At 46.7% G+C, this 16,707-nt stretch overlaps 1 protein-coding gene across 1 annotated transcript in view; it reads left to right on the top strand.

Moving 5' to 3' along the window:
- Positions 1-15,906, top strand: part of LOC117352674 (left-right determination factor 2-like) — a 50,659-nt gene extending 34,753 nt beyond the window's left edge. The window contains exons 3-5 of the mRNA XM_033929253.1: positions 6,020-6,263; positions 7,718-7,957; positions 15,301-15,906. Coding sequence (XP_033785144.1) covers positions 6,020-6,263; positions 7,718-7,957; positions 15,301-15,640 — 824 coding nt within the window. The 3' untranslated portion in view covers positions 15,641-15,906. The remainder of the gene's footprint in view (positions 1-6,019; positions 6,264-7,717; positions 7,958-15,300) is intronic.
- Positions 15,907-16,707: the final 801 nt, after the last annotated feature.

The raw sequence follows: 16,707 nt of genomic DNA, 5'->3' as shown, positions 1-16,707 counted from the left end.
TCTTGGTTGGAGTGACTGTGATTCCTCGGTGACCAACTTCTGTGCCTGTCACCGAATTCCCTAGAAGCTCTCTTGCCTTCGCGGGACACAGATCTCCGACGGGAAGGGACCAGGTGACCGGGAAATGAATCTTATTTCTGGCCAATGCCTGTGGTGCGCTCTGTTTGAGGGACTGTAGTTCCTTTATCTCCTGCGTGAAGTGGAAATGCTACACGCTGAGAGTTGGATCGATGCTGCCTGATCGATGTCCTCGAACCAATCCTCTCATGCAGGTCCATGCAGAGGGTCCCCCCCCCGGATTCAGACCTGGACCTACTGCGCTCCACTCTCAAGACTGCATTGTGTTGCCCGCAAGACTGCACTTGGGAGCAGGCGTGTGTGTCTTCAGCCACTGGCGCCATTCTAGCTTCTGTGGGCCTTCTTACTACTGTTGAACTGGAACTGGACTGCACAAGTTGTGGTTCTGACCCATGCAGAGGAGCACTCAACTCTTGAGAGAGAGGAGAGCTTGCACCACATGTAAACTGTCACTGGAGCATGGAAGGAGACTGACCATGGCCATCTGCGAGGAGCATATCCTCGCACAGATCCTGTGGAGACTGGCCTTCACTAGACCCCAGGAGCACAGAGATATTCTGGTTGACAGATGAAGTATGACCTACCCCGTTCTCTTCTCAGGGGCGCAAGGCCGACTTTGGCATGGGGAGGTCTGTTGAATCTATGTACCTCTTGGGCTGCCACCTCCATCTGGTAGAGGATCACTGGGGGGCAACATCAGGGAGGTTTTGCGGATCAGCCACATGCTGTTGAGGGGGTGCTGCAGCAGGAATGAGATTCTGCTGTCTGCTTCTTCTGGCGTTGATTCTTAGAGCTTTTTCTTGGCATCCTGCGGGCAATACTGAAATTACCACTGCAGGAAGTGACTGGAACAATAGTGCAGCTCAAGTTGGATCGTCAGGGCAGTAAAACTGTATAACTGCAGAGCATAAGAAGCAGGAACAAGCTGGAGAGCAGGAAGAATCCAGAGCAGCAAGACAAAGAATGTATGTTTTTATTGTTCCACGCCTAGATTTGTGGATAGGCGGGTTATAAATTATTTTCCTAGGAGGGAAGGGGGAATGGGATGCAGAAAAGGGAGAATGGGATGGAGGGAAGGGGGAGAAGGGAGGGGGGTGATAGTGTGGGATTATGGTTTGTCATTTAGAACGTTTGGAGGAATGATAGTATTTTATGATAATATTTTATAGATTCTATGGATTGGAATTTTAGATATGTGAAATTATTTGTAAGGAATATCTTTATGTATTATATGAATGTATTTTTACTTTGTTCCTTCAATAAAATGTTTGAACTTCGAGGGAGTAAACAGGCAGATAGACAAAGGCAACCCAGTCGACAGTGTATATCTGGACTTTCAGAAGGCGTTCGACAAGGTTCCGCATGAACGACTTCTTCGAAAAATTGCGAGCTATGGAATCGAGGGTGAAATACTCACATGGATTAAAAACTGGCTGGAGCATAGGAAACAGAGAGTGGGGGTAAATGGACAATACTCGAACTGGAAGAGCGTCACCAATGGGGTGCTGCAGGGCTCGGTACTTGGACCCGTGTTCTTCAACATCTTTATAAATGATCTGGACATAGGTACGACGAGCGAGGTGATTAGATTTGCGGACGATACGAAGTTATTCAGAGTAGTGAAGACGCAGGGAGATTGCGAAGATCTGCAACATGACATAATCAGGCTTGAGGAATGGGCATCGACATGGCAGATGAGGTTCAACATAGACAAGTGTGAAGTGATGCATGTTGGTAACAAAAATCTCATGCACGAATAAAGGATGTCCAGGGCGATACTTGGAGGGACCTCCCAGGAGAGAGACTTGGGAGTTCTGATCGATAAGTCCATGAAACCGTCCGCACAATGTGTGGTGGTGGCGAAAAGGGCAAACAGAATGCTAGGAATGATAAAGAAGGGGATCATGAACAGATCGGTACTACTCGAAAGGGTCCAGAGAAAAGCAACTAAAATAGTTAAGGGGCTGAAGGAGTTGTCGTACAGTGAGAGATTAGAGAAACTGGGCCTCTTCTCCCTTGAACAGAGGAGATTGAGAGGGGACATGATTGAAACATTCAAGATACTGAAGGGAATAGACTTAGTAGATAAAGTCAGGTTGTTCACCCTCTCCAAGGTAGAGAGAACGAGAGATCACTCTCTAAAGTTAAAAGGGGATAGATCCCGTACAAACGTAAGAAAGTTCTTCTTCACCCAGAGAGTGGTAGAAAACTGGAACGCTGTTCCGGAGTCTGTCATAGAAGAAAACACCCTCCAGGGATTCAAGACAAAGTTAGACAAGTTCCTGCTAAATAAGGACGCTGGTAGAGCTAGTCTCAGTTAGGGCATTGGTCCTTGACCAGAGGGCCGCCGCGTGAGCGGACTACTGGGCATGATGGACCATTGGTTTGATCCAGCAACGGCAATTCTTATCTTCTTATGTTCTTAAATAAATAACCCTTCCCCTTAACTGTATTCATGACATCCTGTTTGTCTGTCTTGCCTGTTTAGATTGTAAGCTCTTTGGAGCAGGGACTGTCTTCTTTGTGACTCTACAGCTCTGCGTGCATCTGACAGCGCTAAAGAAATAATTCATAGTAGTAGTAGTAGTAGTGTGAAGAGTTTCAGTCTGGGAAACAGAGCTGAGATTGTGATGTCATAATGCCTCATTCCACCAATAAGAGCCAACCTCATCAGTGATGTCACAATAGCTCGATTATCCTGTACACCCCTCTGCCCTCCAACCCAGCCAGCAGATTAACCCTTCCCCTTAACTGTATCCATGACATCCTGTTTGCCTGTCTTGGCTGCTTAGATTGGAAGCTCTTTGGAGCAGGGACTGTCTTCTTTGTGACTCTCTACAGCACTGCACGCGTAAGAGGAGTAGTTGGACAAGGTGTATTAAGCGCTTTAGAACCAGGTCGTCAATCATTTGCCCTATCTGTCCCAGCGGGCTCATACTCTATCTTATGTACTTGGGGCAGTGCAGGATTAAGGCCCAAATTCACTAAGCAAACCATCGTGTATCGATCGGTTTGTGAGCCCTTTGCGACCCAATTTCTCCCCAACACAATTCACTAACTGTGTAGCGACCATCTTCTGATCCGCACATGTAAATGAGGGGAACTACATGCAAAATAGGCAGGGACGCGATTCACTAACCATTTTTTCAAATCTGACTGGGCTCGGAAAAAGCGACTGCTGGGGACCAGTCGCAAACGTCTTTCCTACTCTCCTGCTCCGTAGAAGCCCAGCTCACAGTCCTGCTCTCTGCTGCCCCGAATCTCTCCTGCCTGCCACCCCGATGTTCTTCCCCGATCTTTCTTGCCTGCTCTGCCCTGAATCGCCACCCTGCTTGTCCCCAGATTTCTGGCCTATGTAAAAAAGTTAAAATTAAAAAAAAAAATCATGGCTCGTGATGCCCCCCCCCCCCACCTTGCACACTGATGTCACCTGACCGGGCCCAGCCCACCTCCCTCCCTCCCTGCCTGTCTGTAGCTCAACCTGGGCAGATTAGTGAATCTAGCCCTTTGTGACTTGCCCAAGGCCACAAGACCCCGCAATAGGGAAACCCCAATCAACATCCAGCATATTAAAATCACCAATTAGCAAGACTTCCTCTTTTTTAGATATATTCTGAATGTCTACTATTCAATCTCTATCTACTTCTTCCGTCTGTGAAGGAGGCCTGTATATCGCACCATTCCCTCTTTCCTAATTGATCCACAGCGCCTCTTCCTTGCCCTCCAGATCCTGCCATGGTGTGGCTTTAATATGTTCTTTAACATATAACGCTACTCCTCCTCCTTTTCTTCCTACCCTGTCTTTCCTGAACAGATTATAGCCCGGTCATGGTTCTCTGGCTTGGCCTATGACAAGAACATCACCTGCGTACCTGACTGCTTCACCTCTCCCAGACCATTAAGTCGCACTTGATATGTTCAGAGGGAAACCTAGCAGCATCAATTGAGCCAGCATCGGTTCATAGCAAGACCAAACCAGTCAGGTTTTCAGGACATCCGCAATGACTGTGCATGAGATCATTTGCTTGCCCTTCCTCCAGTGTATGCAAATGTATTCCATGCATATTCATTGTGGGTAGCCTGAAAATTTGACCACCTGGTTGTGGCCCGAGGACTGAATTGGACTGACAATGCTTGGTGTAGAGCAGTGTCCCGCAAACATTTTGGCAGGTGGCACATTAAACCCAGTGCCTCAGCTGGAAGGCACCTGGAAGTGTGCGGACGTCGATGTGATGACATCACACACATGCGTGACATCATCACATCGCATGCACGGATGCCCTCTGGCCGCGACCCTGAAGCTGTCACTCTGGGGGAGATCCTGGAGGAGGGGAGGAGAGTCAGCAGTGCCAGCTGACTCGTTGCAAGAGGCACCTCCTAGAATCAGCCAGCGCCAGTGCCTCTCCTCCTTACCAGCGTCTCGTCAGAGCATACCTGGAATCTGCTATGGCACCCAGTTTGCGATACACTGGTCTAGTGGGCAGCTACTAAAATGGCTAGTGATCATCATCGTAAAGCATATAAGGACAGACTTAAAGAAAGGCAGGAGAGGGGAGATATGATAGTCACAATTAGGTCGTAAGCTCTTTGAAGCAGGGACCGTCTCTTGTGTGCATCTGGTAGCACTTTAGAAATAATAGTAGAATAACCCAAAAGAAAAAGAATCTTTGAAAAGACCAATCTGGGTGGTAGAGCTTCTTATCAGCTCTGTAATTGACCTAAGTGGTACTTGTAGGGTTCCCATATGGCTCCAGAAAAAGGAGGATGGATTGACACATCCGGGTTTTACTTCTACTGAAACCCGGATGTCATGCAGTGTCAAATTTAGAATAAGTAAAAGCAGCTAAAGTCGTGTGAAAAAGAAGATCAAACGTTCAGGACTTGTAGTGAAACTGTCACTCCCCGTCTGGCAAGCTAAAGGCCCCCCCATGTGCTTCCAATCCACAACCAGAGAAGGGCCTGGCTCTTCTTGTTTGCATGACAAAGAGGGACTGAGAAATGCTGCAATTGGGAGAGATAAGCAGCCCCCTGTGAAAACGTCTGCAATCCACATTTTCACTTGCCTGTTTGCTCATTACATTTATTTCACTACCAGATCCCATAAATCTGCTTCCCAATCCACAGCCCAGAAGCCCCAGGGGCTACTGGAAAGGGCATCAGAGTGAGGTCTGTGGTTCAGCCAACATCGGGTCTTGCAAACAAGACAGTCTGGACAAGGGAAGAGTCCAAAAGATGCAAATTGCCAGATTGCAAAGCTTTGCACTTTAACTTCAATGAAAGATGAAGGCTTATTTGCTCTTTGACAAGTGGAGAGGGAGAAATGAAAGTCCTGCTCTGCAAAGGGTCATCGGGCTTGTTCAAGTCCCGGTGGGGGAGGGGGCGTGACCTTTCATGTCCCTGGAAGGGGAGGGCAGTGGCTATAAGAGGCCAAGGTGAAGGGGTCTGGGAGGCACATCTGGCTGCACGATGAGGACCGGGGTGCTGCTGAGCTTCTGCTGCCTGCTCTGCACCTTCTGCCCGGCCCCGGTGCTTGGATTTACCCCCGAGGAGGTGCGAGATGCCCTGCTGAAGAAGCTGGGGCTCCCCGAGGTGCCCCCCTTCCAGAAGCAAGACCTGGAGAATCTGATCATCCCCCGGCACCTGAGGAGCAAGTACACCAGCCTGCTTCAGCTGCAACGGCGGAGGAGCAGGAGGGCAGTGCCCAGCCTGGTGGGCATCCTGCGAGGGATCCTGGGCAATGCGGGTGAGACTTTTACAGATCGATAGTGTTTGGTGGAAGGGGAAGTATTTAGAGATGCTGAAGGCTCAGATTGTGATAGATGGACAGACAGACAGATATTTGCAGGATGTTTAGCGGGTTCTGGGGTGGATGGCTGTGGGGATCCCTGGGAGTGACATTCACAGCTCCCCTTTGCCCCCCCCCCTCATCTTTCTTGTGCAGACATTTCGGGGGAGGTGCTGTACTCAGATTCCAGCTGCCAGAAGCTCTACTTTGACATGGAGGGCAGGATCCCCGAGAACAGTGAGGTGACCATGGCCGAGCTGAAGCTCTTCAAGAAGCCCCCCCACCGCCTGAGCCTGCCCGACAGGAGGCACCAGAGACTGGTCAACAACGCCCGGGTCAGCATTTACTGGGTGGAAGTCCTGGGGGACGGAGCTAACAAGACATCCCTGATCGACTCCAGGTACGGGGGCAGGGATGGGGCTGGAACCCACTTCTGCCAATCAGCGTCCCCAGGGGCTGCCACATCTGTAGCCGGGTACTTTTCTGGGATTAGTTTTTTAATCGCACACACGAAGCAGCTAATTAGTTTGTAACATTTTATTGAAGGAATCAAACAAATGTACAAGTATACAGAAGTATAATCCATAATATTCTCATAACAATTAATTCCTAAAAGTATAGGTTCACCTTGGCCTTTCCAGCAGCAGCCTAGCTCTTTCTTTTAGAAAATGACCCTGCTTCACCTCTCTCCCCTCACCCGCTGTTTGGAAAGGTTGCTTAATTTGCACAGGGTTCCCTAGTCTGAGTATGCATCAGAACTTCACTGTGATTATTCGGTTCTCTTTATTTGTTAAACTGGGATTTTATGTTAGGTTTTCCAGGTCTGGGAAATATTCGTGGAGTCTCAATTTATTTATTTGATTTTATAGCCTGTTTTCCCAAAGGAGCTCAGAATGGTTTACAAATCAGGCACTCAAGCATTTTTCTCTGTCTGTCCTGGTGAGCTCACAGTTCATCTAATGTACCTGCAGCAATGGGGTGATTAAGTGACTTACCCAGGGTCACAAGGAGCAGTGTGGGATTTGAACCCACAACCTCAGGGTGCTGAGGCTGTAGCTCTAACCGCTAGGCCTAGGGTTACCAGAGGTCCGGATTTCCCCTTTTGAGAACATGTCCGGGAGTCCAGACTTTGTCAATGCGTGGATGCCACGCGGTGATGTCACGCATCGTGTCGCATCCGAACAGTCAGCGATGGGTGGGGCTGAGGGCAGAGCTGGGGTGTAATGGGACGGAGAAGGGGTCCTGTTTTTACTGACGTAAATCTGGCCACCCTAACTAGGCCAGACTGAATGTTTTAACTGTTTGGACTGTGGGTGTGGAGAAGTGATTTTTCTGACCTTCAAAAGCACCTCAAATGCTGGGGCTGCAGTTTTGCAAAATCAGAGCTTGTTGGCATAGGGAGAAGCTTCTCTCTGAGAAACAGGACGGCAGATAAAGGCCAAATGGCCCATCTAGGCTGCCCAGTCCATGTTTGGACACACATGGCAGCAGGTCCAAAAGACTGTCCTCAGCCACCCTTTAAACACTTTAATTCAATTTAATATAGCAGCTAACTGTGCATTTCCCCTCCTGACCTAGACAACCAGACAAAATTGGGTTTCGCATGTATTAATTTAGCCTACAGACGGTGTGATCTTCACTTTTGCTTCTTTAATTAGATTAACCCAGTAAATACACTAAGTGGATTTTCTTTGCCTTTTTTCCCCATTCCAGTCCAACAGCTGTTTTAAGATATTTTTTTTTTTTTTTTAAGGAGTGTCTGTCTGTATGTTGGCAAAGCAGCCGCTTTGCTTTGTGTTCGTAGCAGACTGGCAGAACAGGGGTACTGAGGGATTCCTCTCCGTTTTTCTGCAGGTTGGTTCCGATTATGGAATCCGGGTGGAAGAGCTTTGACGTGACCCAGGCCGTGCATTCATGGCTGAAGAACACGCACCAATCTGCCCTGCACTTGGAGGTCAGGATCGAAGGGGAGAGACACGGCAGCTACGCTTCTGACATGGCAAAGTCCGTGCGATTCACGTCCCAGGACCCTTTGGATAAAACCCTGGGGAAGCCCGAACTGGTGCTCTACACCCTCAACTTGGAGACACACAGGTAAGTGTCCCCGTTTGCAGTCCAGCTATGGGTTTGTCTAAATGCTGTTTTTTTCAATTTGTTTCACACGTTCAAAGTTTAATAGACATGTTAAAGCCTAGGGTCACATGACTAAATTCAGAAAGCGTGCAGAGGACCTGAATATAGCAAACACATGCCCAACCCTACTGTTCTGTCTGATGTGTTTTAGGGGAGGGGGTTGTTAATAACATGTTATTTAATAGTAACTAAGCCTCATTGCATGAAATGTGGTCTGTGTTGATAATTTCCTCCATAGAGTGAAGAATTTGAGTCCAATATGAGTAACTCAAATTATATATACAGTGACATAGGAAAAAAATCATTCACATCACGTCAAACTAGCACTTTATATAGAAAACTATTAAAATAGACAATAATTCACCCCTGGGAGAACAGGATAGAAAACTGAACAAATAAATAACATGAAACGTTTCAGCCTCTGATAACCAGAGCTGAGATTGTGACGTCATAATGCCTCATTCCACCAATAAGAGTCAGCCTCATCAGTGATGTCACAATGGCTTCATTGTCCTAGACTTGGCTCACTTTTATTACAGAGAGCAGGGATTTTGACATTCTTTCTTCCTTAATTAAGGGGGGGAAGTTATCAATGTGACCTACTGTTAGGTCTCGTTGCATAAAAAGGGACCTGTACTAAAAAGCACCAGTTAGTGGTCAATTAGTCTGTTTTATGTTAGAACATTTAATGTTATTGATAACTACCGTACATCCCTTACTTTTAACAACATAACAATAGCCTTACTAGGTCTGACCAATGGTCCATCAAGTCCAGTAACCCAATCCTGGTCACTAGTACCTGGCCAAAACCCAAGGAGTAGCAACATTCCATTCAGAATCCTAAAGAACAGCAAGAGCCCGGAATCCCAAAGAGTCTGGAACCCCAAAGAGTAGCAACATTCCATGCTACCGATCCAGGGCAAGCAGTGGCTTCCCCCATATCTTTCTCAATAACAGACTATGGACTTTTCCTCCAGGAACTTGTCCAAACCTTTCTTAAAACCAGCTACACTATCCGCTCTTACCACAACCTCTGGCAACGCGTTCCAGAGCTTAACTGTTCTCTGAGTTCTGTAGCATTATAAATGAGTGAGTGAGGCTGAAATTCCATCCAGCACCGAATATAATGGCCTCCTTACCCCAGAAAATGTTTCCAAAATCTCTTTCTTCTGGGGGTCTTTTTTTCCATTTGTAGAGTTAGCATAAGGTTCACTAGGGGTGATCAGCATTTTTGTTAAATGTTGCCTTCCATGGCTGAAAAAAGATTGGATATTCAGCATTGATACCTACGTGGGCCGGCTGAAAAGTTCTCAATCAACCAACAAAGTGGGAGGAGTCTCCATCAAGGGATATACACTTAGTCCAGCAGTTTTCCACTTTTTCATTCCATAGTTTTCCGATGGAATGAAAAAAATAGAAAATCACTGAACTAAGTGTATAGCCCTCGATGGAGACCACCCCCACTTTGTTGGTTGACTGAGAACTTTTCAGCGTCCCCTTGCAGATAGTGGCTGGCACTGCCTATCTGACAGCCATCCAGTTAGCAGACCAAATATCACTGCTAACAGGTAACTCCAGGGGTCACCTCAGAACTATTGAGCACCCTGCACTCTGTCCTGATTTTCAGAGGAACTGTCTCAATACGGCTGCTGCTGGTTAGTATTATTTTTCCAGCTCCAGCTTCCATTGCCTTCAGTTGAAGTAAAAGCCGGATGTCTCAGTCTGTCCTTCTTACTGCCATTGCTTTCAGTGAAAGTAAAAGCCGGATGTCTCAGTCTGTCCTTCTTACTGCCATTGCTTTCAGTGAAAGTAAAAGCCGGATGTCTCAGTCTGTCCTTCTTACTGCCATTGCTTTCAGTGAAAGTAAAAGCCGGATGTCTCAGTCTGTCCTTGTTACTGCCATTGCTTTCAGTGAAAGTAAAAGCCGGATGTCTCAGTCTGTCCTTGTTACTGCCATTGCTTTCAGTGAAAGTAAAAGCCGGATGTCTCAGTCTGTCCTTCTCATTTCCATTGCTTTCAGTGAAAGTAAAAGCCGGATGTCTCAGTCTGTCCTTCTTACTTCCATTGCTTTCAGTTGAAGTAAAAGCCGATGTCTCAGTCTGTCCTTCTTACTTCCATTGCTTTCAGTGAAAGTAAAAGCCGGATGTCTCAGTCTGTCCTTGTTACTGCCATTGCTTTCAGTGAAAGTAAAAGCCGGATGTCTCAGTCTGTCCTTGTTACTGCCATTGCTTTCAGTGAAAGTAAAAGCCGGATGTCTCAGTCTGTCCTTGTTACTGCCATTGCTTTCAGTGAAAGTAAAAGCCGGATGTCTCAGTCTGTCCTTGTTACTGCCATTGCTTTCAGTGAAAGTAAAAGCCGATGTCTCAGTCTGTCCTTCTTACTGCCATTGCTTTCAGTGAAAGTAAAAGCCAGATGTCTCAGTCTGTCCTTCTTACTTCCATTGCTTTCAGTGAAAGTAAAAGCCAGATGTCTCAGTCTGTCCTTCTTATTTCCATTGCTTTCAGTGAAAGTAAAAGCCGGATGTCTCAGTCTGTCCTTCTTACTTCCATTGCTTTCAGTTGAAGTAAAAGCCGGATGTCTCAATCTGTCCTTCTTATTTCCATTGCTTTCAGTGAAAGTAAAAGCCGGATGTCTCAGTCTGTCCTTCTTACTTCCATTGCTTTCAGTTGAAGTAAAAGCCGGATGTCTCAATCTGTCCTTCTTACTTCCATTGCTTTCAGTGAAAGTAAAAGCCGGATGTCTCAGTCTGCCCTTCTTATTTCCATTGCTTTCAGTGAAAGTAAAAGCCGGATGTCTCAGTCTGTCCTTCTCACTTCCATTGCTTTCAGTGAAAGTAAAAGCCGGATGTCTCAGTCTGTCCTTCTCACTTCCATTGCTTTCAGTGAAAGTAAAAGCCGGATGTCTCAGTCTGTCCTTCTCACTTCCATTGCTTTCAGTGAAAGTAAAAGCCGGATGTCTCAGTCTGCCCTTCTTACTTCCATTGCTTTCAGTGAAAGTAAAAGCCGGATGTCTCAGTCTGCCCTTCTTACTTCCATTGCTTTCAGTGAAAGTAAAAGCCGGATGTCTCAGTCTGCCCTTCTTACTTCCATTGCTTTCAGTGAAAGTAAAAGCCGGATGTCTCAGTCTGCCCTTCTTATTTCCATTGCTTTCAGTGAAAGTAAAAGCCGGATGTCTCAGTCTGCCCTTCTTACTTCCATTGCTTTCAGTGAAAGTAAAAGCCGGATGTCTCAGTCTGCCCTTTTTATTTCCATTGCTTTCAGTGAAAGTAAAAGCCGGATGTCTCAGTCTGTCCTTCTCACTTCCATTGCTTTCAGTGAAAGTAAAAGCCGGATGTCTCAGTCTGTCCTTCTCACTTCCATTGCTTTCAGTGAAAGTAAAAGCCGGATGTCTCAGTCTGCCCTTCTTATTTCCATTGCTTTCAGTGAAAGTAAAAGCCGGATGTCTCAGTCTGCCCTTCTTACTTCCATTGCTTTCAGTTGAAGTAAAAGCCGGATGTCTCAATCTGTCCTTCTTACTTCCATTGCTTTCAGTGAAAGTAAAAGCCGGATGTCTCAGTCTGCCCTTCTTATTTCCATTGCTTTCAGTGAAAGTAAAAGCCGGATGTCTCAGTCTGCCCTTCTTACTTCCATTGCTTTCAGTGAAAGTAAAAGCCGGATGTCTCAGTCTGCCCTTCTTATTTCCATTGCTTTCAGTGAAAGTAAAAGCCGGATGTCTCAGTCTGTCCTTCTCACTTCCATTGCTTTCAGTGAAAGTAAAAGCCGGATGTCTCAGTCTGTCCTTCTCACTTCCATTGCTTTCAGTGAAAGTAAAAGTCGGATGTCTCAGTCTGTCCTTCTCACTTCCATTGCTTTCAGTGAAAGTAAAAGCCGGATGTCTCAGTCTGCCCTTCTTATTTCCATTGCTTTCAGTGAAAGTAAAAGCCGGATGTCTCAGTCTGCCCTTCTTACTTCCATTGCTTTCAGTTGAAGTAAAAGCCGGATGTCTCAGTCTGTCCTTCTTACTTCCATTGCTTTCAGTGAAAGTAAAAGCCGGATGTCTCAGTCTGCCCTTCTTATTTCCATTGCTTTCAGTGAAAGTAAAAGCCGGATGTCTCAGTCTGCCCTTCTTATTTCCATTGCTTTCAGTGAAAGTAAAAGCCGGATGTCTCAGTCTGCCCTTCTTACTTCCATTGCTTTCAGTTGAAGTAAAAGCCGGATGTCTCAGTCTGTCCTTCTTACTTCCATTGCTTTCAGTGAAAGTAAAAGCCGGATGTCTCAGTCTGCCCTTCTTATTTCCATTGCTTTCAGTGAAAGTAAAAGCCGGATGTCTCAGTCTGCCCTTCTTATTTCCATTGCTTTCAGTGAAAGTAAAAGCCGGATGTCTCAGTCTGCCCTTCTTACTTCCATTGCTTTCAGTTGAAGTAAAAGCCGGATGTCTCAATCTGTCCTTCTTACTTCCATTGCTTTCAGTGAAAGTAAAAGCCGGATGTCTCAGTCTGCCCTTCTTATTTCCATTGCTTTCAGTGAAAGTAAAAGCCGGATGTCTCAGTCTGTCCTTCTCACTTCCATTGCTTTCAGTGAAAGTAAAAGCCAGATGTCTCAATCTGTCTTTCTTTTTCTGCTGTCTTATGGTAACCAGTGTTCCCTCTAAGCGGGCGGGTGTTGTGAGCAAACTTTTTTCACCGTGAGCCAAAAATATCGGGCGCCAGCAAGTTATGAGCCAACTCGCCCGATTCTCCTCTCGCCGCCCTGCCATCTGCCGTACGCCTCTTCCGATCGTGCGCTGTGACGAGAAACGTGTGCGCTGCGATGTAATATTTTGTGCGCCAGCGCACGCCAGCGCAGCTTAGCGGGAACACTGGTTCAAATGGTTTTATTTATTTCCCCAAATTTATTTTTGTTATACGCATTGAAAATATTTGATATTGCGTTTAAATCAAAATCTCAATAAACTTGAAACGAGTGCCCGTGAGATTGTGGGAGGGTTAAATACTCAAAACTTAGAAGTTTTTGCTACGCCAGCTTTCTGGTATCTTTACATACAGTGGCGTACCTAGCATATGTAACATCCGGGGCCCATCATTTTTTGGCACCCCCCCCCATCTGTAAGAAAAACATGATTTTTAGTAACAAACCACACGTCACACATGAGTACCTAGGAAAAGGCAGCATCTTACATATTGCAGTGAGCAGTACATCAATACACCCATTGTAAAACTAAACAAGCCAGACCAGCACAGATCAATCCTACACCGTCAATCCTAACAGAAAACCATGTCTTTCGAACACACAGAACACAGAAAACACCTTCGCCTAGTAAGGAATATGTAATCACAAACTAACCCCTCCCTCTTTTACAAAACTGTAGTGTGGATTTTAGCTACGGAGGTAACAGCTCTGATGCTCATAAAATTCTGAGCATCAGAGCTGCTACCACCAAGGCTGGTGCTAAAAACGCTTCACAGTTTTGTAAAAGGGGGGATAAAATAAAAATACATAGACAAAGGTTAAATTGAACCAGCAAGAAGCTGGACTCTGCATACAATGCTTCACAGAAACAGTGACACATGTCTCCTAAAGCAATAAATAAATAGAAATTTTTTTCTACCTTTGTCTTCTGTGGTTTCTCTTTTCCTCATCTTCTTGTAACTCTCTTCCTTCCATTCACTGTCTGCCGTCTCTCTTCCCCTATATGGCATCTTCTCTCCTTCTATGCCCCTTCCAGAAACTGTATGCCTCCCCCTTCCATCTCTCCTTTCACCCCATTGGTCTGGCATCTCTCTCCTCGCCTTCCCTCTCCCACACCTCTCCTCATAGTCTGGTATCTCCCCTTCCCTGATTCTCTGGCATCTCTCTCCTTTCCTTTTCTTCCATCTTTCGTTCCCCCTCCATGCTCTCACATCTCCCCCTTCCTTTTCCCTTAGACTGGCATACCTTCCTCCTACGCTCCAAGCCCTGGCATCTCCTTTAATTCCCTCCCTCATCTTCCTTCTCCCTCCAGCTGGGTACCGCAACACTCTTCCCTGCAGCTCTGCACTTCCCCACAATTGCCATGCTTCGGTTCCTCTTCTTCCTTCCTTCCTCCCCCCCCCCCCGCGGGACCCTGCGGCACCATCAACTCTTACTCCCTCTAATGTCGGCCCTGCAGCTCCAGACTTCCTCGCACCTTCTCCCCTCCCCCTTTGGATCGCTATTATTTTAAATGTTATAGCCGCGGAGCTGTATCCATCAGTGGAGATGTCTAACCTCGGCCTGCCCCGGAACTCTTACTGCAGCAGCCGCCCGTCTAGGCAGGAACAGGAAGTCACTGTTGCAGTAAGAGTTCCGGGGCAGGCCGAGGTTAGACATCTCCACTGATGGATACAGCTCCGCGGCTATAACATTTAAAATAATAGCGATCCAAAGGGGGAGGGGAGAAGGTGCGAGGAAGTCTGGAGCTGCAGGGCCGACATTAGAGGGAGTAAGAGTTGATGGTGCCGCAGGGTCCCGCGGGGGGGGGGGGGAGGAAGGAAGGAAGAAGAGGAACCGAAGCATGGCAATTGTGGGTAAGTGCAATCCCCCCAATGCGTCCCCTTACCTTACCTCCCCTTACCTTTGCGACGCGTGTGTGCGCTGTGAAGAGAAACTTTGCGCTGCGATGTAATATTTTGTGCGCGCGCGCAGGCCAGCGCACCTTAGCGGGAACACTTGGTAACCCTATCACAGTGGATCCTTAAAACATATTGCAAAGAATATTTTTAAATTGTAAGGAACATAGCAGTTATCCATAGGTGATGGTGTTTGTGATGATTCAGGAGTGCATTTGCAGAGACAGCTTCTGAGGTCTGAGAGATTCATACATAATTTGTGTCATATTGCATGTTGTAAGCTCCTGGAGGCAGGAATTAATTGTATAGCAGACTCTCAATATTTGCGGGGGTTAGGGGCAGAGCTGGCAGATAACTTTCAGGGCTAGCTCTGACCCACTCTTGCCTCTGTCCTGCGTCCCGGACCTTACCCAGACCTTACCTGGTGGTCTAGCGGCAATGTGGGGCAGGATTGATCGTCCTACGCTCCTTCCCCGTGCAGAGCTGTCATCAAAATGGCTGCTGTGTGTTACTGTTGTAGTCTCGAGGTAATGTCTGGGGAAGGTCCGGGATGCAGCATTTCTTTTTTAAAAAAATCATGAATAACTGAATCCGCGGGTACTGAAATCGCAGATTCAGAGGGGGTACTTTACTTAACACTGCTGCAGTCAGACCTGCTGGGATCTGAAACTCACCTGTGGTTTTGAGCCTTTCCCTCTCCCATTCCCAGGCATTTCATGGACCTCTTATCTTTCTGCAGTGCTCGTGGAGATTGTGAGGAGAAAGCAGCCCAGCAAGACAACATCTGCTGCCGGCAGGAATATTTCATCAATTTTCGGGAGCTGACCTGGACTCAGTACTGGATTATCGAGCCCGCCGGATACCAAGCCTTCCGCTGCGTGGGGAGCTGTAAGCAACCCAAAAACTCACTACGCCATTATGGCTATGGGGAGAGGACCTGCACCGCAGTGGAAAGTGCTCCCCTACCTATGATGTACCTGGTGAAGAAAGGAGACTACACTGAAATCGAAGTGGCCGAGTTTCCAAACATGATTGTGGAAAAGTGTGGCTGCACCATGGACAACATTTCGGTGGTATAAGCAGCCCCTGCGAGGGGATCTGGAAGCAATCGCTCGTCCCATGTGGTCTGCTCACACTGAGCATCGGAAGCTGATAGGAGGTGGGTAATCCTGAGATCCCACGATGGAAGGCGTCGCCAGCATTTAGCAAGAGCTCTTCCTAGCACTTACTTGTATATACTATAAATAAAGATGTGTGTTATTTTTTCATTAGACTCTCGTGCCATGTGCGAAAAGCAATTGACAGAAGCCTGAAAGTGCAATAGATTGATTATTCGCTTCTACATCATCCCTACAGACTTTGACTTGGGGGGTTTTTTTTTGGTTTTCAGATTGTAGGTGTGGAGATTATTAGTAAACCAATAAAGCGTAACATTTACATCTTGGCTTTGCCTCCTCTGTGTTTCCATTTTGAAATCAGGGGCGGGAAACTACGAGGTGACACCAGGAAATTATTTTTCACTGAAAGAGTGGTTGATCGCTGGAATAGTCTTCCACTACAGGTGATTGAGGCCAGCAGCGTGCCTGATTTTAAGGCCAAATGGGATCGGCACATGGGCAAAGGTAGGGGAGGGACATTAAGGTGGGCAGACTAGATGGGCCGTGGGCCCTTATCTGCCGTCTGTTTCTATGTTTCTATATGGCACATGAATTCGTGCTAAATGGTGTTCTCTAAAGGGCGCAAAGTCCTGGAATCCATGCTCAACTTTGGGCAAATCAGCCAAGATCTCCCTAATTCTATAACACTGCGCACATTTCGGGGGAACGCCCCTGTCCCTCCTGTCGTTACGCTCCCTTTTCAAATCTGCACAGGAACACTTAAGTAAAAACGCTTAAGGGGAAAATGCTTGAATACCTGAATGTAAACCACATGCTATAAGTGGTATATAAATGCTTAATTAAATTAAGTGTTTTTCTATAACTGGGTGCAAAAGTGTAGTTCCGTGCAGATCTGCCGTGTTTGGTCCGTTTTGGCACTTTGCTTCTATTATAACACTTTGCCACGCCAAAAAATCAACATGAAAATAGTGTATAATGCAAGGCACTGTATACACAATGCTCTAAGTAACATATACTATGGACATCTC

The sequence above is a fragment of the Geotrypetes seraphini genome, chromosome 1 (assembly GCF_902459505.1).
Source record: "Geotrypetes seraphini chromosome 1, aGeoSer1.1, whole genome shotgun sequence".
NCBI classification, from domain to species: Eukaryota; Metazoa; Chordata; class Amphibia; order Gymnophiona; family Dermophiidae; genus Geotrypetes; species Geotrypetes seraphini.
Note: the sequence above shows the minus strand (reverse complement) of the source record. Positions and strands in the feature narration are given on the sequence as shown.